General features: G+C 32.6%; 1 protein-coding gene across 3 annotated transcripts in view; it reads right to left on the bottom strand.

Moving 5' to 3' along the window:
• DYNC2H1 (dynein, cytoplasmic 2, heavy chain 1) overlaps nucleotides 1–23,543 on the bottom strand; it is a 250,498-nt gene that overhangs the window by 203,181 nt on the left and 23,774 nt on the right. For all 3 annotated transcript variants that reach the window (XM_004689056.2, XM_004689057.2, XM_012729844.1), the window contains exons 19-33: nucleotides 21,273–21,388; nucleotides 19,734–19,861; nucleotides 16,683–16,832; nucleotides 15,544–15,749; nucleotides 14,517–14,672; nucleotides 14,312–14,426; nucleotides 13,564–13,734; nucleotides 12,522–12,904; nucleotides 10,722–10,854; nucleotides 10,505–10,622; nucleotides 9,022–9,134; nucleotides 7,165–7,284; nucleotides 3,904–4,054; nucleotides 1,265–1,470; nucleotides 102–284 (exon numbers count right to left, since the gene is read on the bottom strand). In XM_004689056.2, the coding sequence (XP_004689113.1) occupies nucleotides 102–284; nucleotides 1,265–1,470; nucleotides 3,904–4,054; nucleotides 7,165–7,284; nucleotides 9,022–9,134; nucleotides 10,505–10,622; nucleotides 10,722–10,854; nucleotides 12,522–12,904; nucleotides 13,564–13,734; nucleotides 14,312–14,426; nucleotides 14,517–14,672; nucleotides 15,544–15,749; nucleotides 16,683–16,832; nucleotides 19,734–19,861; nucleotides 21,273–21,388 (2,449 nt within the window). The remainder of the gene's footprint in view (nucleotides 1–101; nucleotides 285–1,264; nucleotides 1,471–3,903; nucleotides 4,055–7,164; nucleotides 7,285–9,021; nucleotides 9,135–10,504; nucleotides 10,623–10,721; nucleotides 10,855–12,521; nucleotides 12,905–13,563; nucleotides 13,735–14,311; nucleotides 14,427–14,516; nucleotides 14,673–15,543; nucleotides 15,750–16,682; nucleotides 16,833–19,733; nucleotides 19,862–21,272; nucleotides 21,389–23,543) is intronic.

Below are 23,543 nucleotides of genomic sequence, written 5' to 3'. Positions count from 1 at the left end.
AAATGATTTTAAAATTGACTATTTCATATATAAGTACACAAAGACTAATTCAAGCATACAATTAATGTATTCTAATATAATTTAATGATTATTTATTTTACCTCATCACAATTAAAAACTAAAACTTGTCTTCCAAGAAGTCCTCCTAAAGCCTTTACTGATTCTGTTTTTCCAGTTCCAGCTGGGCCATAAGGATTTCCTCCAAGTCCCATCTTCATGGCTTGAGTGAGAGTCAAGTAGCACTTGTCTGTCAGTGGAGTGTAAACCAGCTTGGGAGCGTTACCCTACACATAAGAAATAGAAAGTTCCAATATTCAGGTTCTTCAGCATGTACAAATACTGGCATCATGTCAGAGTCTATTAACAAGCTAAAAAGGTAGACAACAGGGCAAACTTTTAACACAGAAAAATGTTCAAAATATAGTTTTAGTAAAAGAATCACAAACTTAAACAATAATCATTCTATTTCAAACCTTAAAATTTATGTAAAATATTTCCATGACTCTGATGATCTTCATAAATCAGAACTACTCTAGAGATGCCAAAGTGTAATTAATTTGGAAATTTCTTACAAAATTAAGAATTTTAAATTATCAAATAATTCTCAAAATGTCCACTAAAATTTAGGAAAAACAGATTCCAATTACAGTTGCAGCTTAGGGCTTGTCCTTAATTTAAGTGGGCACATTTGTGTCTGAAGTATTTATTTCCTTTTTGAAAGAACCAGCTGCAACTCAACTCCCCTGGCATGTTTACTAGCAAAACTAACAAGTATACTCTGAAAAAGAAAAAACAGAGAAGATACAGCTAGATTTTTTGAGGTTACATGAGTTAGCCTATTTGTTTGAAAATCCTTTTACCTCACAAACTGAAAACATTTCACAAACATATTTTGGCATATTTACAGTTGCACTAATTTTGGTTTCATACAAGGAGATACAAACCAAGCTGTTCCCACTGAAGTAGCCTATATTTAATTCTCTTTAGATTGAAGATAAACTTAAAATTTTAAACCAAACTATATCAAGAAAGGTATATAAGTGAATTCCTGAAACACTGCAACATTTAACATATTTATAAATATCAAACATCTTTTCATTTTATACAATATCAAACATCTTTTCAATTGCAAAACAGAAAGCAGAAACACACTAAAATTTTTGAAACATACAACTGAAATAAAAATACTTCCCTTCAGCCAAAAGTAAATTTATTTTAAAATATATAAATTCTAAATGGTAAAACAATCTAGCAAAGGTCATACCTGATATTCATAAGTATACTGAAGTTCAGAATCCACCATTTGAATATAGCATGTGTGATCACTTTTCATATAGAATCTAACTTGTTTTTTCCACGCCCAGTCTTCAGTTGTATGAACTTGAACTTTGTTTAACTGCTTCACCACATCAATATTATGAATAATATCAAGAATTAATGCTTTAAGTTTAAGTTCCAGAATCCCAGATTCTGAATATAAATAAAAAGAATTGTACAAAATGTTAGCATATGATATGTACTTCATGATTACATGTATACAGGTGATTCTGTAATGAATTTAAATGGTAATTTCATAATACATTTGACTGATAATGTAAATGGAAATATTTATTTTTAAATATATAATACAAACACAAACCAAAAATGTCCAATCTACCACAAATAAGAATTTTGTGTGTGAAAACTAATACAACAAAATTCAGTGGGAGCGGGATTCCAGAGCCTTCCTCAAGAGAGTAAGCACAATATAGCCTGTCTCTTCCTCTGAGTACAGCATATTCAGTATATGCACTAAATTGCTCTTTAAGACTCTGAAAAGTAAAGAGTGTGAAGCCAGTTGGGGAAGATCAAAATCAGAAGAGCCTCCAAGTAAGTGGTGAGTTTAATGTCTTCTTTTTTTCCCCCCTCTCTGGTATCCCCAAGCCAGAACCCAGTGCAGCCGGAAATTCAGATTAGTACAGAGAGAAAACTAGGAGAAGACCTCAAGTTCAGATTTAGATACAAAAAAGGAAGTTTCATCATAGCTACAGTACATGAAGCTGAGACACAGAAAGGTCTAAAACTCTGAGGAAGCACAACCTTCCTCTGAAATAATAGGAGCTTTGATCACAAGAGAGTAAGACAAACAGTAACTAATGTTTTACTTGCTGTGTTCTCCCATCAACTGGCTCTAGTCATGGACAACTGTCTCAAAAAGCACAGTTGAGTAGAATATATGAAACCCTAGACCTATTGTCAGGACATCAAAAGGGAACAAAGTGAAAGTACAAAATACTTGGAATATCATCCAAAGAGAGGAGATAAGAAAAATGACCCCAATAAAGCTTGTTATTAGCTCCTTGGATTCACTCCTCTGTGGTGCAGAAGAGAGCACCCTAACTAGATAACCAGACACTAAGAAATGGCCACTAAGTGACCACAGTGGGAGAGAGAGCATGGTTCTGAAGACTGAAATAAAAGTGACATGTAACAAGAATTAATACTCACAAAAAGGAATTTTTCTTTTGCTACAAGGAGTTTATGGTCTAAATTCAAAAGGATTAATTGCTAAAGCAAAAATTTCAACATTATCCGGAGTATTTAAATAAGATCCACACAAATAACACAATATTTAAAGTGTGCAGGAAATAATCCAAACCATTCATGATGCTAAGGACAAAAAAAAATCTCAATTCACATAAGGAAAGACAACCCAGAGGTGCCAGTGCTGAGAAGACACAAATGATGGCGCTAGATGTAAAACACTGTAATGTACTGTTATGAAAGTACGAAAAATAACAATGAACACTTTGAAATAAATGGGAAAGCATGATGTTTCCAAACACACACACACACGAAAACTAAATGGAATGTTTATCAGAACTGATCATTAGAGAAAAATATCATTGGCTGGGCTAAACAAAGACACAGAAATAACAGAGTACAGAGTCGGGGAAAGAGACAGTGGAGTAAGCCAAATTATACAACCTAAAAATTTAATGAGTAAACAGAGCCTCTGGGTCCTGTGGGCCAAAGTCCAGCTATCATTGCAAGAAAAACTCAGAATAGAAAACAAAAATAATGCAGGAAAAAAGCTGAAGAAGTAATAGCTGAGAACATCCAAATTTGGTGAAAACATAAACCAACAGACTCAAATTCAATAAACCCCACATAATACTAAAGGAAAAGAAATCCATAGCCAGATACAGCTTAATAAAAATACTGAAAGCTTAAAAAAAAAATCTCAAAAGCAACCAGAGAAAAATAAAAGTATTACTTATAGGAGAACAATCAAATGAGCATGGACTCCTACTCTGAAAACAGGGGTCAAAATGATCTGCACATCCATTGGATAGAGTTCAGAAATAATGATGAAATACATACTCAGGTGAAGGAAGGAAATCTAAGAGGATGCATCACCAGGAAACTGCTCTAAAAGCAACACTATAAAGAAAAGTTCTTCAAACAGGACAATGATAAACAAGAAGAAAATGCAGAGCATCAGGACCTGGTGACAGAAGTGGTAAGCATCTACATAAATGTAATAGGCTGTTCTCTTGAGACCTTTAAAATATGTGCAATGCAGCAAAAATTATAACAAAACCACATAAAGTTTTCATTGTTCATGGAGGTATTCTCTATGACAAATAAAACACAAAAAGGGGAGAATGCAAAAGCCTATATGGTAGCAAGGTTTTACATTTCATTTAAAAGAGTAACTAGTTCTAAGTATAATATAAAAAGTTACATACTTATGTTATAATTCTGAGAATAACTTCCAAAAATGGATGGATGGATGGATGACAGATGGACAAATATATACATAGAAAATAGTCAAAACACAATAGATAAATTAAGATAAAATATTTTTAAAAAGTTCACATAGCCCAAAAGTAGACAGAATAGGCAAGACTTTTTCCATACCAGTATTCCCTGGATCCTCAGAATTTGTATCAATGTTAGTATAGTGCTCTAATTTATTCACCAGTTGAGTTTCAATCTGATGAAGACTATGGTCTTTGATAGCATTTTCTACATCTTCAGTGAATTTAATCTGCTCTGCCAAACATAATATCTATTGAATAAGGAGAAAAATTACTTTTAAAAGACAAATTTACTTATAAATATTTATAAATTAAAGGACACATTTTTTCCAAATTTCCAAATGTATATGGAATCTGTCTACTTGAATATCTACTGTCACCTCAATAGAGCAATAAAGACACAGAAGAAGCATAATGTGATTCAATCCAAGTTTACTTTTTGGGATCATCTCAGATTACTCTCCTATAGACCTACTTTCTGGTACTTCACTCACAAAGCTGATTGTAACCAAATAGTCTTTACAACTTCTTCCCTCTGAATCTCATCATAATTGCTTCTTTTCATTCAAGATCCAAAGATATCAGAGCACAATGCATTCTATTCAATAAAAGGGTGGTCTTACAGCATTCCAAAATAACCTCTTACTATACTACTGAAGTCTACATTTCAAAATTCCAATTCTGTCTTAAATTAAGATATGTATTATTTTTTTAATCTGGTACCTATAAACACACTAGCTATAGATTGAGGCAGATACCTTTAGATTTATATAAAATATGAAATGTTAGCAATGCTTGAGAAGTTTTCTGTAATATTAACATTGCAAGGCTCATAATAAAGCAAATTACACATTTAAGAACCAGCCTTTAAAAACTTAAAATACTTTGATATAGTTCTTGGATATACAAGGAAAACCAATGTACTCCTTTAAAAGAAAGGTAAGACTCATCATTATATAAAAACACTAAAATTATTTAGTATACAACTATATGTATTGTTTACATCTGTCTTCATTTTGTACATTTTTTTTTAAAAGATTTATTTGTGCATACAGAACTGGGGTACAGGCCAGAGTCTCAGGGGTGGCGAAAGACTTCACCAGAGACAGAGCAGGGAGCAGAACAGGCAGATTGACGAAGTACACTGCTAAGGGGAGCAGCGGGTGGGTCAGGAGAGGTCTGCCATTCCATGTGGTCACCTCCGGGGCAGGCGGGAATTGAACTCATGCAGAAGTGGTGTCAGCTTCTTAGTGCAGTGCTTTAACCCACTGCGCCACCAGGGAGGGCCATTTTGTACATTTTTTTCAGCTCAGTTGTAGTCCCTGTGGACTTCCACAACCATTTCAAACACGTGCCATCACTATAGTCCCGTGTTCATCCCAGCCCAATTTTGATCCAACCCCCTCCCATAGAATGTCTCTGATTTATAGTTGCTAGCTGATTTTCCAAAAATATTAAAACTATTAACAATTATTATTAACAGACCTTTTTCTCATATATACTTTTCAGCATCCAGATGAATATCACCAAAGGCCTCTATCAGATTAACTAATGTATATACACATTTACCATTCATAATTTACCATAGCAACCTAGTTTGTTTCTAAATCTAACTTAAAACACCCTATAAGTATTAAATCAAAAGTTATCTTCCATACACTCTAACCAGATGTAAGGTGATGCATTTAAATAGATAAAAGTCTGCTTTTTGAGAAAGAACTACACTTTTCAATGTGAAAATGTCCACCTGCCACATTCAAACCAAATCTCTCAACTTTTAATATTGTTACCTAAACTATATCACTGAGCACATGCTTTGTGAACATTGTGTGATTTGACCTTCAAAATAAGTTGGCATTGTTACCCTTCATAATTAGGGTCAAATAGTATGACTCAAAGGCAAAGATAAGATTAATTGTTTGTTTGGTTTTTTTTTAACCCCAAAGGCAACACTTAGTCCACCAGCTCCTTCCACTTTGCCATGTACTTCCTTCCCATGCCAGAATGGCTAGTCTACATTACTTCAGGTGCTTACAGAAATACCACTGGAGAAGTGTTATATATAACAATATGTAATATCTTGGACCAGACATGCACATGACCAGTTCTAATAATAAACAGTTTCATAAATGCTCATGAAATTTTTCTTAGAATTAATGGTGACTTACTAGAATGTTTCAAAGATTAATATTTACATTTTCAGTAATTTCATTTGGACTAAACTGCTTGACTCTAAGTGTCAGATCCAGCAACCTTTTTTATATTGTCTGATAAATTTGTCATTTCCCCAATTCGAGTACTATGCAACTTTATGGATTTTTTAAAAAGTCTATTTTATTCTAAGTTCAGTTAAATGCCATCTAGAAGTTTACAGAGTACTAAGAAGCATTTTCAGAGGTAATAAAGCTGGTAAATTCTGACTTGGCAATGTCATTATTGTTTATCCATGGTCACTTTTCTTTCTAAGAATTTAAAAAGATTTTTAAGTATACATTTTAGTTTGACTCAAAAAGCTGAAAGATGCAAATGACATAACTGATAAAAAGGCTAAAATATTAAAATTCTTTACCTAAGTTTCCTACTTCATTTCGTACAATTTAATCACTAAACGTTTTCATCTGAGAAGCAAATACCTGAGCTGCTGAGGTTTCCCTATGAGAAATCACAGAATATGTCAATGCTCATATTCTATCACATTCTACATTTCCTAAAAACTAAAATTTGTAAGGTATCTGCACTAAAGCATTGGTCTCACATAACAACACAACAAGGCAAGATATTTACCACAGTCTTAGTAATACATTTTGATAAGGCCTGGAACTTTTTTTATTATAAATATCTAGTATCCAGTGTTTCAGGAATAAATTCTAACTCAACATGTAACCTACCTCTAAGTTTCCCTGCCAACCTTCAGTTCAATGTTTTAACTGTATTTTTGATCTACACCATTGTGTATTCTACCCTAATACCCTACTAAGCGCACACCAGTTTTATTCTCCAGAGGATTCCATCAGAGGGATCCAAGGACTCTTTATCAGTGATGGACTCATCATCTTGAGTCAAGAAGTTACTACACACCTTGTTTTGCCCTCCCTGTCCAATTCACCATTGGCCTGGTTACTTAGATCTTAGCAAGCCTGTTGCTTGGAAGCATCTGAATTACAGAAAGCTAATGGAGCTAGGAGAGAAGTTCCCTATCATGTATTTCATAATTTACAGTTGTGGGAACTGACACTCAGAAGTTAAACAATAGGTCCATTTTAACTGTTAGAAAAAGAGAGAACACAAATGCTAGTTATTTGAAACTCCAGTTCTCTAGGTTAGGGAACTTCCATGGTAACATGACTGTATCCACTCTTACCTGTGAAGGGAAGAGAGATGGGTCGATTGTACCTTGAGAACTTCGTCCAGTTGTAAAACATTCTGTTAACAACTGTTTCAGAGTTTGCTTCATTTCCAATGCTAAGTCATTTAACCAAATCTAAAGAAAAATTTTACAATTACATATACAAATTATAAAACAAATATATGAACTATTGATTGACTATTATTTCTGGGGTGAGGACTATAATTATTTCTTATTGACAGTTATACTCCAAATGTATTGTATGGAATACAATTCTTCATTTTATTAATAAATGATTTAAATAAATGAAAAGCATGTTCTCACCTCTGGGAATATAATGTGAAAACTCACACACTTGTGATTAGCTTTTACCTTCTTCAAGATCTCTTTACAAGCCAGTATAATACAAACACTTAAAAAGTAACTCACCATTTCATCACATGAAAAACAAATTAGATAACTGGGCCAATAAGCCAGAATCAAAATGACTAGCTATCCTGTAATGCTGTCCTGTATTCTCATTTTCAGAAATCTGAACATTCATATGGGATTGATTTCACTGGCATGAAATTTGGGGAGTTAGGCTGCTGCCTCTTCAAAGTTAAATTTTGTTTCAAGATCAAAACAATATACTTTTCAATCACTTGATTACTGATAACATAATAAATGATAAGTGAAAATAATAATTATTAAAAATATAAATGGAATCACAATTTAATCTTAAAAAAAAAAACTAACACTAGCAATATAGAAGGGCAAAAACTACAATCTTAAATAGCTTGTCATCATTAGTTACTTTAAATGAACTCTAAAGTCAAACTTTTTTTTTTAATCTGTAGATCTTTTTCCAGTATGAAAAATGGCATAAACCTCTGTTCCACTCAAAAGCCACTGAAGCTCAAGAAAACCATGTCTCTCCATCAGAGTTAACAGGGACATCTACCCTGCTAATCACAAGAGCTTCCAGAGCTCCAGCCTCACTTTTGCTGACAAAACTGTTCTAGTCTCTATGCTGAAAGTTAAGCTCTTCCTCTCCGTGTTCATATGGTGCCAACAAAACTACAAGAAAGAAATACAACAAAATACTTCACCAAACATGAGAGTTGCTTAACAAATCTCCTGTGCTTTTAATCACCTGATTTATGCATTCTATTCAACATGGAATAGGATACTAAGAACTAACCAGAATAGACGTTTTGCTAAACTATATACATACACATACGTATGAAAAAAAGGTCTCTTAACTGTTTTGTTAGAAAATAATTTTGAAGTCTGAAAATTATAATTCAATGTGACACAATCTATTAATGTTTGATCTTGCTGTAATCTGTAACTGGTGTTTAAAAATTCATTTTTTCCGACTCAGTTTATAAATTGTTGTTCTATAATGCTGCTGTTTCAAGCTTATTTATTCACTAAATCATCCTAGACAACTAACATTTTAAATAGAAAAGAGAATTGAGAATTGAGTAACTACATTCTAAGCATAATACAGCATACTTAAAGGCAGCTATCTTATTAATTTTCAACAGAAAGAGTTTATAACAAATAGCAAAAATCTATTTTAAGAATTTTAAGAAATAAGGCTCTAAGTCATATGATAATAAATTATGGAGCTAAGCTTACTATTCAAATCTTTCTGATTTTAAAGCAAATGATGTCCTCATAATTACATACTATCTTCCAAAGACTGAAAATCCAAATTTTCCTTAATACCAAATCACTCTGAGCTAATAAAGCAAATCATTTTTTAAGATATGTGACAAAGTCTCCTAAAAGGCCTAAATTAACAAACTTTATCCTACCAATTGACTAAATTATTTTTGATACAAAACTGTCATATTTCATTTTCATAGTTGAAAAATCATTTACCTCTACGCTATTTGATAAAAGAACTTTATTTTTAAAAGGTACAACTTCTCCCTCTAAAGATTTCATTGCAGTTATATGCTTTGATTCTTCATCAAAACAGACACTGTTGATACCTATAACATAAAACCAAAAATTTAAATCAGAAATAATTAAATGCTAGTTTTAGAAATGTTGTTTATTACATAATATGTATCCAATACTATATTATAGTGCAACATAATTCAACTATGTAAACTAGCAGGACAACTTTTTACAATAACCAAAACTAGAAACTACCAAATGCCTATCAAAAGGTAAGAATAGTTCAATTGTGAGATATTCACACAATGATTTCTCAGCAATGAAAATAAATGTAGTTTTAGGTATCTCAAAAACATAAGAACAGAAAAAAAGCCAGGCAGAAATGAGTGCATATGATTTTAAAGTGATAATCCACTTGCTTAGAGGGCGCCAAGGAGCAGAAAGGAAAGGAGCTTAAACAGGGCTTCTCCACCCACACTCAACTCACTTTATAGAGTATTTATAAAATTTAAACACATAACATCACCTTAATTTTCTAAAAAAAAAAAAACCCTGTTCAGTTATTATTTCCAAATCAAAGAAGGAAACTAAATCTCAGAGAGTTAATATAACCAACTAGTAAATCCCAAAGGTAGAGCCAGAATGCAAGCCCTCTGATTCCGAGAGCTTCTCCACCACCTCCACAGCCCAAATCACAGCTTCATATACACAGTGGTTCGCAAGTATTTTTGTAAAGCCCCAAAGAATAGATATTTTAAGATTTTACGGGTCCTACAGCCTCAATTCTGTAAAACCAGCTACAGACAGTAACTAGCATGGCTGTGTTGCAACAAAACTGTATTTAAAAATGCAAGCTAAGAGATAGATTTGGCCCTTGGGTTATAAAATGTTAATCCTTGATTATAAGTGCGGATAATAAAAAGATTTTTATTTCTAAAAATTAATTTAAAAATACAGCTCTTTTCCAAATATATGATGTGTTTTGAGAAAATGAGCAAACAGATTCCATCATTTGACCAACAAAAGTGATTCAAAACGTTGACGCATATGACACTATCATGCTATGCTTTTCACCAGGTCATCTCACCTGTCACTTGAGTATTATCTATCTAATATTACAACCCATCCCAGATCTTGCTGTTGGCCACAATTGTATACTCCTCTGAGTACTCCTCTGAGACATCATTTAGAAAAATTTAAGCTTAACAAAAAAGTGGTATATTCTTTTTCACTTTCAGGTTGCTCTGCTTAACCTAGTCTTTAAAGGTTCCCAGTCTTCTAGCAAAGACATGCACATTCTTCAGTGTTTACCTTAGTAGTTATCTTCTTCATGGTGCCCCAAAACTGAACAGAAAGCTTCAGAAGTGCAACTATAGCACCACATTTTGACATTAACCTTATATTATGCATGGCAGCTAGGTACACCTCAATAAATATTTGTTGAACAAATGTTGGATCTTACCAGCAAACAGTTTCTTAAGGTGAGACTGAATCACTGACGGGTTAGTAGACTGGCCGAGTATTTCTAACAAGTCATCATCACCAATAAAATAAAATCTTGGGAATGCTGAGCGTTTTTCCTAAAAATAAAAAAGGAGACTGACCTTATACTTTTCAAATAATTTGATAGTAAGTATTTTACAAGTTGTTATATAAAGATTAAAAAAAAAAAAACATGCCTCCAAAAATTCATTTAATGATTTCTGACATCTTTGAAGCTGATCAAGTATCGTTAGAAGAGAGTTTCTGATGCCTGCATGAGTAGTTAATGTTGTGACACGGTTGTCCTTCTTGATGTCAGTCATTATTGACCTACAGAAGAAAAATATGTATATATATGTTTTTTCACAGCTTTTTGGCTGAAATAAAGATACTGAGATATTTATATCATTACCTGTCTGAACAAACTAGAGGCCAATACAATAGCAATACAGCACTATGCTACTAAAAAGTAATACTACTCCATTGCCATTTTTAACCCTCCCCATATTGCAAAATTCTCTTGTTTTATTTATCTATGATACCAATATTAAATCATATTTTATTCATGTAGTCGTCCAATGACACAGAAATACATTAATTTCTCAAGCGACTGTAATAAAACTATGAAAAATGCTAACAAGGAAAAGTAAAAACATGATGAAATGACTAATAGAGTAACCCCTAATCTATGGTGTCTTAAAGTTAATTTAAGCTCAGATCTGAATGATGAATAAAATTCAGAGTGAGTATGAAGAAAACAGTTTCTGACAAAGACCCTGGGAAGGAGCTTTGTATGCTTCAGAAACGGAAGACTAGAGTCAATAAAGCAAAAATGGAGAACAGAAGAAAGAACTAGAGTAATGGACCAGGAAGAGATCATGCTTTTATCCTCAGAGATAGATACAAACCACTTTAAGGTTTTACTTAAAGGCACAAGGAGAGAAGTTGATTAAACCTCATTTTTAAAATATTACTGTGACTATATGTGAAAAACTTACTGGAGAAGAAAAAAATAAGTTTAAATGATTAGGAAGTAATCCAAGTGAACAACACAAGAACTGTGGAACAAACTCAAATATCGCTTTCTCTAAATTCTTTTTTCTTTCTGATTTGTATTTGAAGAAATAGTGTCATCTCGTTACTCAAAGTAGAAACATGATGGATAGCTTTGAAATCTCATATAGAGATATAAAAGGTATATTTAAAATATACTGAATTATAATCAAGAAAATATGATGCAATAGATATAGAAGTTGAGATTTCAAATATAACCATCATGTTTCTGCTCTGAGTAATTAGGTGATACCATTTCTTAATATAGAAAACAAGAAAAAAAAAGATTTTGTGAAAGAGATTGGGGATAAACTCATGGATTTAGTTTTGACATGTTAATTGAGGATGCTTAGTAAATTCAGAATCCAGAAAAGAAAATTCACTTCAATCTGGATGTTGAGAACTTACAAAGAGAAGAGAATTGATGCTAAGAATGATTAAGTTCACCTAAAAAGAGACTATAGAATGAAAAAGGAATGTAAGACTTAGTCTAGAGAATGTCAGTATCTAAATCTTTTGAAAGAGTGAAGAATAGGAAATCAGGAATAAAGCCAAAGAGATAGGCAAAAACCATGAGAACACATTGTCACAGAATCCCAGGAAAGATACTTTCCAAGAAAGAAATGTTCAACTCTATAAATAATAGAAATAAGGTAAAACAAGGAATGAAAATGACCATCAAACTTAGAATAGGAATACCATTAGAAAATATACACATACATAATCACATATATGCAAACATACATACACATATAGTGAAGATAGAAAACTTAAAATGGCTCAAAAATAAATGGCTGAAATAACAGAAAGTAGCTTCTAAGAGGCTCCAGTAAAAAAAAAGTGACAGATGATACTAATAACTATAAAAGTAATTTGCTTATAATGAGCACGTCAAAAGAATAAAAATTTTTCATAATGTCTGTAGCTTATGTTGTTGTACTGACCTGAAATCCTCGTCAACTCTGTTAAAGCGTGTCTGTTCTTTTGGCAAGGCTCCTCGACCAAAAATGGGTTCCAAATACACCCACTTTCTCTGAATATGGTTTAAATTCTGTAGGTATTCATCTAACTCAGCAAGTTTTCTTTCCCAAATTGAAACTTTATCTTCAAATCCTTTATAATAAGGAGACTCCTTTAAGGACTGAAGAAGGCATCTATTATCTCCAACTTGATTTACGATATCTTTCCAATCTTTAATCAGCTTGATTGTTCGACTTTGGCTATCTTCATAATCAACCAGTGTAAATACTGCTCCAACTCCCCAAAGATCAAGTTCACGTAATGCTTCTCTGATTGTAACTTCACCTTGTGCCCGACTATTTAAATCCTATTTAACACAAAATAATTATAATTATTATTTCCAATTAATTATTATATAAATAGGTTTTAAGAAATCTATATTAGAAGACTTACTTTCAGCTGGCTTTTCAACACAAGGCAAAAAAAAAATTAAGTGGAATTACATACTCAAATTCTATACAAAGTTCTTCCTTATGTCTTTTATTTATAAATAAGAAAGAATTCAAACATTGCAAATCTCTTATGTAAAGGTTTTCAGACCTCAGAAACTGCTGTGACTGAACCATGAGTTTTGACACATCAAGGTGAATAACAATCATGAAGATGTATAATTTGCAGCACTCATGAAAATACAAATATGCATAAGGATTATCAACAAACACAACAGGATACATTTAAGTTAGAAAATCAAAATTTGCCATTCTACCTTGAATGGCAGAACACAATGTGAAAGTCTACCCTTTTGACAATATTGTACATAAGATGTACTTTTAATTGAGATCTTTTGAAGCCTAATTAGCAAAATGAGTCTTCTATTAGCATTTGGATTTCTGTAGCTTTTCAGCTATTTATACTGCACAAAGAAAAATATTTAATTTGACGTTTTATTGAAATAGCAAAATACAAAGCAAATTCAAATGTTACCAAATGTCAGGATTCTGAGATAATTCTAGGACTGATTCTTACTTTAAGGTCTGATGCTTTTGCAACAATTGTATCAGCTACTCTGAGCAGATCACCAAACAGTAATTTCTCTAGACTGGTTCCCCTAGGGAGGCCAAGTAGGCGAAAAAGGTCAAGCCAATGATCTGGAGAAAGATGCTCCCCTCTTACATATTTCAAGATAGGAGTGACGGTCTGTTAAAAAGAAGAAGAAAAGGCACATGTACATAATTATGCAAGTATTAGTGAAATGCAAATTGTTATTAGTTATATGATAAACTACTACAGTTTTACTCCATTGTTTTATTAAATAATATTGAAATCGCATTATTAAAGAGAATTATATAAAACTTTTTATTAATATTGTTTATTAAACATATATATATATTAAAGCCTCATTTATTAAACATTGTTGTAGACTACTGTGGATGCTCTCTTTGTAGCTTAATGTATTTTAAAGTGTGACCCAAATTATTTCTATTTCAGTGTTTTCAGGACATGTCCTACATCCTAAATATGCTAACTGACCCATATTCTAGGATCTAAAAATATTCTGATTTATAACTTAACTGTAAATTGCTTTCCTATAACTTCTTTCAAAAGGTATAAGAATAACATTAATTTTATGGTATACATTTTATTCCTATTATTTCATGAGATGAAATAATTAAAAAATATAAACTAAAATTATACTTCAGTAGCTACATAATAAAAATATACCTGAAAGCTTCAAAGATAATTTTTAGACAGTAGAACAGTAAAACTATCTTACTTTGTATTTATCAACTTCGGACTGTAATTTCACCGTCATTACTGAATGTTCTTCTACTTTCCTTAATCTGTCATGCCAGTTCATCAAAAATTCCTCAAACAGATATGTCTTAGTCCTGTAAAACACCAGAAATGCATCTTAAAGTTACCATCCCCCCCAAACAATACCCAACTATAAAAATCTAAATATTGTTTATGAATCAAACCGGAAAGTAATCCAATCTTCATTGGCCATTTCCTGATATCCTTGCTGAAACTCTTCATAAAGGGCCCAAATTTGTGCACAGCTTTCAATGTCTGTAGAGATACTGTATGCTAATGAGAAGTTTGGCTCTTCTAGTCCAAAATGATGGCAATCATCACTATAGAAACAAATAGTATGCTATCATTAGAATTTTTTTGAAAAATACCATTACCATTAAGCATCAGCATTCATTAATTGTATCCCCTCTGTGTGTGAGCATGTGTGTACTCCATGGGTGATGGTAGGCAGTGAAGAACTATACCTACCTCACACAAGAATTTTATTTTAACGCTTTAAAAATCTTCTAAATCCATTAACATGTATTTTTTTTAAAGGCATAAAATGGATAGGTAATATATACATGTTTTTTTATCTATATATGATATACATATTAGGGATATAAATTTATGGATTAATCTGCGAACACATTCTCAGTTAAAGGGGTGTTTTTTTCAAATGTAAGATATTCTTCATCTAATCAGCATAAGATCATTTAGAAAATGTGGTACTAAAGCCTCCATTCATTCACCTATGAGAGTAATTATTTATGATGACTTTTCTTATATAGACCAAACATATAACAATATTAAATTTAAGACCTTATAACATAAAACAAAGATTTTTCTTTAAAATTTCTTCTTATTTTGTTAGGTTCATTTTTTTACCCAGAGCCTCTGAAAGTAACTTCCTATAAATTGTATGCTCCATTTTAATTATAGGAGATCACAGAAAGCCCGTATTCCAATTCCTTGACTTAATTTTTAGATATATTTACTTTCCTATTCAATTTCTAATCTTAATCAGAAATTTGCTTTCTCTTTACATTTTACAATCCAAGAATTCCATACCTAGCAGTAACATGAACACTTATTTCTTGTTTTTAAAACAGATGAAGTTTATAAGGAAAACATTGATAACAGATACAAAAATTATTAGTTTAATATGTAAGTTTTTCAAATGAATACTATCAATTTAAAAAAAAAACATACACTAATTTTTTCCTTACAACTTCAAGATCATCAAACTCAATTTTTTTCTCTTTTATTGACTTTGCACTTTTAGCAAGGGTATTTTGTTGGCCAGTTTCAATAATATCATCTCCAGGCTTCAGTTGGTCCCAACGAGCTCTAAATTTTTCCAATTCTTGATAATAGATCTGAAGACGTGATTTCACATTTCCTTTCATCACTTCAATCTATAAGCAAATAGTTAATATAGTTTAATTTAGAAATAAATCTCACTTTATTCTCACATTTTGACTTTCAACACTTTCCATTTAAAAAGCAAAAATATAGAAATACCAAAAGAATCTTTCAAAAGATTGTTTTTAGTTACTGATATCAAGTTCAATAAAGTAATTCAAAAACATAAGATTGAGTATAAAAGTATAATACTAAGTGATAGCTCAAAAACATGATTATTAAAAAATCATTCTTGGGCCATTACTGGTGGCGCAAGGGGTTAAAGTGCAGCACTGTGAAGCTAATAGCAGCTGCTTCAGCTTGAGTAGATCCAGGGAGGTGCCCCACATGGCACAACAGACCTCTCCTGTCTTGCCTGCTACTACCCTCAGCAGTGTTTTTCAGTGAATCTGCCTGTTCTGCTCCCCACTCTGTCTCTGGTGAATCCTGTCGCCTCCCCACACCTCTAGCCTGTACTCCAGTTCTGCATGCATAAAGATATAAATATTAAAAAATAATAAATCATTCTGGTGATTAACAGTACCATGACTATTAAAAAATGGTTGTTCAACAAGTACCAGTTGTTCTACCTCAGCTTCCATTCCCCTGTGACATGTATGTAATGGACATAGACTAAGTTCTGGTCAAGGAGATGAGTTCATTAGATACATGCATCTTCCAAGTTGTACCCTTGAAAGACACCATATATAGTAGTTAAACAAATTCATTCAAAAAAGAAAAAAAGTATGGTGTAGTGGGAAATCCAGCTTAATTAACTATGTGAAATGAGAACTATTTAAAGTTTTTTACAATATAAAGTACTAAGGGAGGTGATTCAGCAATAGTAATTTTTACAAATCTGACTTACTATGAAATAAAAATAACCAAGAAATCTTAAGTGAGAAAGAATTGCTTTGAGTTCCATAAAGTGACTAAATGATTCTTACCTGATCTTTAATCATAAGTTGGTGACTTTCCATCATCAACTCAAATTTATCCCACTTTGCTTTCAGATTACTAATTGTTTCTAAACCTCCACCCGCTACAGTGCGTAAAAGTCTGTTTTTATCTTCAGCTTCTTGAAATAAGGGCAAAATCTAAAGGTTAAAAAAAAATGTGAAAAACAACTTATTAGATTTCTTAAGTTTGTACTTGTTTGAATTTGTTTTCATTTCTTGCTTTTCTAAATCCAGAATTGCTGCTTTTATTAAATAAAGCCAACTTTTTCATATGAAGATTTTAATGCATTTACTACTACATACAAACTTAGCTGAGACAATCTACATCAGAGAATCAAAAGGACAGTAAATGGCAATATGAGAATGACTTAACGTCGCAAATCCATAAAGACAATATGATAGCTGTTCAAAGGAAAATTTTGTAAAGAACATTCCACTGATAAGTGCCAAACGGCCATCTATTAAGACCTAAGCTAGTGATTATCTAAAAACATAAGTCAACTAAATTATCCTACTTATAGGGAAGGGAAAGCCATGGAAAAACACACTTAATAAATAGACAGCTAAAGGAAGGAAATCATGTTTCTGTGTTCAGTTTCTCCTTGAATTCCTTTAAATTGTAGATGGTTAGCTAGCAATTTAGTTAAATGGTCCAGGGTACCTTCTAAAACACCATAACACAGTATCCAATAATTCATACTTGCATTTTTCACTATTCAACAAAGCAATAAAATCCATTCAAAGATTTTTTTTTTTTTTAATCAATGTGCAAACTTTAACAGACTGCAACAAATAAACCCCAGTATATCACAATGACCAGGGTACATTCTCTGGGCATGAAAACTTCCATCTGAGAAACAGAAACCCAATGGACCAAAATCAATAAGGAAAATCAATAAGAAAAAGGAAAACAGAGTAAGATATCCTGCATGTAAATACAATTTAGATTTGCATGTAAAGATTATAACACTTTCCTAGTCTACTTGTTTCCATTCCAACTCCTTCAAATCCACACACCAACAGAGAGACATATCAAAACAACTCTATTGATATAATACCCCACTACTTAACCCTCAGGAGTAGTTCCCCATGCTCATAAATCAGCATACAATCCTTAATGAGGCTCATGTGACCTAGATTCTACCTAGATCTACATCTGTTACTTTCTACCTCACATGTTGTCCACATTTCTTAGTCACTGTGAGGCCAGACTTTGTATCTCCACAACTATTTCACTCTCAATCTCCTTTGCTGCTTCTACAATACTTTTTTAGATGTCCAAACCTACTCTATCATTAACCTGCAGTACCTGCTATCATTTGCTGTCAACCAGATGATCTAGACCATTCCAAATTTTTTTGCATATCATAGATATAAATTTAATTTCCAAATTTAGACCTTCATTCCAAATTCCATATTTCTGGTTCAACTTCTAGCCAAACTCCATATTTCTGGTCAAAATTCCAGCCACTTCCAATGCAAGCTCCTCCTACCATACCACCTGTTCAAGCTAAAAACCTAGGGGACATGTTTATTTTTCTCTCTCCCTCTACCTTATGTATCTGGTCCCCACTCTAAACTAGAGTTCACTAGTTCACTCTCTTTGCTCTGCTACTATAAGGTACAAAGTTTCCACCATCTCTCATCTATTAATTGCAATATCCTACTAACTTTCCTCTCTGCTTGCTACTTTTGTCTCCCTACATCCATACTCTATAGAGCAAAGATAGTAATCACTTCAAAATATAATTCACATAATTATAATTCACTCCCCTTCTTAAATCCTATGAGAACATTCTATTACACACAGAAAAAAAAATCGAAAACATTGTCTAAAACTATCTTCATAATCTGGTCTTTATCCACCTTTCCAATTTTACCTCATATAATTTTCTTTCTTGAATATTGAATATCCCCTAATGGTCTTGAAAACATGTATACTGACCTCTTCCTTTAATATACCAAAGTCTTCTCTACTTTATGATTGGTTCCTTATGATTCATGTCAGTTATCAGCTCTCTGAGAATGCTTCCCATGACAATCACCCTAAGTAATATGACCTAGTTAGGCATGTTCATGCTCTCAATTCTACTTCCTCTCACTCCTCTCCCCTTCACCCTACACTTATACATAAACAAATGCACACACCAATGCACACTCCATGATAATACAGCAAGTTCATAAATGAAACTCCAAGTCATAGCACAATGTTTTTTATAGGCCACCTGATGTGATCTATTTATAGATCACAGGATATATTAAACATCTTTTGAAAAATGAAAACCTCTGTGCTTTAACTAACTGCCACAGTTCACAATGCCATTCCTAAGCTACTTCCTTCAACTAGCAATTATTATTTTATTTGCCTTTAAACCCTCTGTATACCTTCTAGCTTACTAATAAGGGTCTGTAATCCCTTCCACCATGTAGGTATATTAATTTGCCAACTCTTCAAACTTTATGATTTTCAGTCTGTGACATAGTAAAGGACACATAAAAATTTTATTCTGATTTGAATTATTTTCCTTCTTTCCTCTAAATATGACTAAAATCATCTACAATGCATTTTACATAAGTTTGCTTATTATTCTATACTCAGCCATCAAGATATACTCTATGAATCTTTACCACTCCTTTACCTTTGTCTCGAATTAGGTATTTTCTCATCATATGTGAGTATGTAGTATGTGTTCATGCATGTGTATATTCTTAACTCAATTCTAACTTCATACTTTGACATCCTAAATGTACAGCCCTGGAACTAAAAGCATGAATTATTTATATTTAGCTTAGACTCACTCTAAGGCTGTGTGATACAATATGCCACATCACAAAACAGACTGCCAATATTATTGAGGATAATCAAGAGCATTACACTTACTACTTCATTATATCAACAAAACATCAGTAGTTCAAATATGAACATTATATGGACTTCCTTATAATGCTGAGATTATATGATATTTCCGAATAGTAACAGAAAATTACCTACTGTAAGCATCTACAAAAAAGTAACAATAAATACTTTGTGATTCTCACCTCTGGCTTCCGTTCTTGCAACTTACTATATTGTAAATTTGCATCACCTATTTCTTCCACAGACTGGGGCATAATTGCTAAAACTTCCATAGCCTCAGTAACAAATGTGTCGATTTCATGTAAATGACCTGAATAGGTAACAGTGAAATATAAAAAATATTATCATAAAAAATACTCAATTGCCGCCCTCTCTGGTGGCGCAGCAGGTTAAAGCACAACACTAAGAAGCTAAAGCTACTTCCCCATGAGTTTGATTCCCGCCTGCCCGGGAGGTGACCACATGGCGTGGCAGACATCTCCTGACCCGCCTGCTGCTCCCCTCAGCAGTGTACTTCATAGATCTGCCTGTTCTGCTCCCCACTCTGTCTCTGGTGAAGCCTCTCGCTGCCCCTGCACCTCTGGCCTGTACCCCAGTTCTGTATGGATAAATAAATCTTTAAAAAAAAAAACTCAATTGCATAATTCCTAAATTAAAGGGTGCTAGTAGTGACTACAAGAAATACATTAAATCTTAGATTATCATTTGCTGTCATATGACAAAATTTAAAATTACAGAGCCAGCAAAAAATTTCTTCTCATAAATTTACTTTATATTATACACTTAGAAGTTCTAAGAAAAAAGTTAAAATGGGGCCCTCCCTGGTGGAGCAATGGGTTAAAGCACAGCACCATGAAGCTAGCAGACTTCTCCTGACCCATCTGCTGCTCCCCTCAGCAGTGTATTTCATCAATCTGCCTCTTCTGCTCCCCACTCTGTCTCTGGTGAATCCTCTTACTGCCCCTGCCCCTCTGGCCTGTGCCTAAATTCTGTATGCATAAATAAATAAAAATAAATCTTTTTTTTAAAGATTTATTTATTTATTCATACAACTGGGGTACAAGCCAGAGATGTGGAGGGTGAGAGGATTCACCAGAGACAGAGTGGGGAGCAGAACAGGCAGATCAACGAAGTACACTGCTGAGGGGAGCAGCGGGCGGGTCAGAAGAGGTGTGAAGGAAGGTGACCATGTGATCACCTTCGGGGCCGGGAATTGAACTCATGCGGAAGTGGCTTTAGCTTGTTAGTGCTGTGCTTTAACCCGCTGCACTACCAGGGAGGGCCAAAATAAATCTTAAAAAAAGGAAATAATCCAGAATTAAAGAAAAAAGTTAAAATATACTCATTCTTTATAAATTTTGCTCAAAACTGGGAGCTTTTCCAGTCTTTTATATTAATTATTAAAGTTTCTCAATTTAAAGGGAAAAGAAAAAAGCAGCCATTTGAAGACGTAAGGAGAAGCACATTAATGCAGAATTCCTATGTTACTTAATAACTTATAGAACAAGCAGGTCTACTTCAGACTGCACATAGTAAAAATGCCTTCAATTTGTACAACTGTTAGTAGTGTATTTCCTTACTAAATCTGATCACTCTTCAGTTTTAGATCAGTTTTAGTTTTCCTTACCATTTTGGGGTTCATTTCCATAACTATAAAAGCAAATGTCTTTATATATAATTAATTTTATTGTTTTTAATAAAAATCCAAAAAGTATCTTTACCTTGAATAGACTTCTTTAAAGAAAGAATAAGCATATCAAATAACTTCTGGATGAGATCATCAATCACAGTCTTCACAGGATTGCAATTAATATTTAAACAATCTACTTTGACAGCACTGCAAATGCCAATGAACATATTTTAATATGACACAGCCTCATTAGAGGAAAAGGGTCTCATTACAACATTATGATGTTGTATAATTTAATTAAAACCCAAATCATTTCAATTTTATTTAGCAAAATGCTAAAACATGGTTAATAAATTTTTCATTAAATAACAATTTTGTTAAAATACAATTTATAATCATGAAATCAGTTCAAAAAATGTAGGACATTATCAATCAGTAAAGTAGTAACATGAATACATTTAATTATTTACAGTTTGTGATAGCATATAATGTCGTTATTAAAATACAAAATTAATTATCATGCATTAGAAGTACAAATAATAAGAGAAAGAGACAGAATATGAATATAGGTCATGAGACAATAAGACAATGAAACAATATAATACCATTTTTAAACTATCAAAATGACAAAAATGTGATGATTAGTATTCATATTGTCAGTTGTGTACAAAGAAATCTCAAAACTATTGTCTAGGGTATAAATTAATGCAACTTTCATGAACAGCAATTTATCAAAGTATAATAATTTTAAAATAAGCTCATCTATTGTCTTAATAATTTTATCTTTAGAATTTATACTAAGGAAATTTTCAGGAAAGACTTCAAGATTTATACACAACTATCTTCATGAATGCATAAATTACAATAATGAAAACCTAGAAAAAAGTTTATAAAACTAGCTTAATTATTTTACATGTTTACAATTAAAAATAGTAACTTGACATCAGGTGATAACATAGCAAAATACTAATGTAGCAGCATTAAATAAATTGCAGGATGAAGAAGGATCCAAATTTTATAGGTACTTGAGCTAATATTTCTAAAACATTAATGTCAATAATTATTATACTTTCCTATATTTAAAAACAAATGTACTATTTTAATCATCAAAAAATAGATATTTTAAGGACACCAATTCTTTGTGTGGTATCTTTATTCCATTATTGTAATGTTCAAAAAATAGAACATTTGAGTTAAACTCATTCATTTGAGAAGAATCTCATACCTAGCTTAAAATATATAGTTTTTTTTAAAAGCTTGGAAATTTTAGTCAGAAAGATTTCTTTAAGAGGTACTTGCCCTTTTTGAAACATATTCAGGTAGTAGTCTTAGTAAGCTCTGTGTAAACTTACTGTTTTATAATAAAATTATAGCAATCTTTTAAAGTTTTATTTATTTGTTCTCCGGCTAACTAGAGAGGTTTAAACTCCAGTTCCTAACTAACAAAATAAGTAGGAGCAAACATGTATGATGTAGGCAATAGCATGTTATAAGAATTTGAAAACCTGACAAAGTGTCAAGATTTTGGATGACTGACATGAGATGATCTTAGAAAACCTAAAAAATTACACTGTGCTCTATTTTGCTAAGGAAATGACATAAATGGAGAAAACACCCATTTGACACAAGCTATGCAACTTCTGTCAACTGGCAAATTCCAGATAGAAAGGAAAAGCTCCAACCAGGCAAGCTGCCCCAGGGCGGGAAATTCCTCTGTCTCTTGAGACAAAAGGTAAGCCCCTTGAGAGATAAGACCCCAAGGGCATAAAAACTCCTGGGAAGCTTCCTTGGTTTTTTTTAAATGAAAAGCAAATCTCAGATAAGACTGCCAGGGCATACAAACTCATGGACAATTTTTTAACTTCATTTACACAGGTGTTACTTAATGCCCAACTGTACAACTTCTTCTTAATTTACTCCTTTTTAAAAATAATCACTAACTACTCTCTACTAGCCTTAAATTAGCCATTAGCTTCTCTTTAGACAATCACTGATAACTCTGGTAACACAATTTATTGCTTCCCTAAGACCCCTAACAATCTTTTGCTAATAGTTCATCCTTTCCCAGACCCCTCTTTCCTTGAATTATAGTTAAACATCTGTATACATGACAATTATCACAAATTTGTATAATTTAGTATACCATAAAATGTCAGGAAAAAAATACATTGTTCCACTTTTCCTTAAGAATATTTATGACAATTTATGGCAATGTCTCATTAACTTACCCTATACATTATTGTAATTAATTACTTGCTACACAGTATAAATAAAGACCTGCTGAGAGAAAGGGCAGGAATACTTGCACCCAACTCCAACTCCCAGGTCTTCCTCCCACAGCTCCCCTTTCCCTTCTTGGAAT

This window comes from Condylura cristata, unplaced genomic scaffold (assembly GCF_000260355.1).
Source record: "Condylura cristata isolate star-nosed mole 26May11 unplaced genomic scaffold, ConCri1.0 scaffold00025, whole genome shotgun sequence".
Taxonomy (NCBI): domain Eukaryota; kingdom Metazoa; phylum Chordata; class Mammalia; order Eulipotyphla; family Talpidae; genus Condylura; species Condylura cristata.
This window is presented reverse-complemented; position numbering and strand designations above follow the sequence as displayed.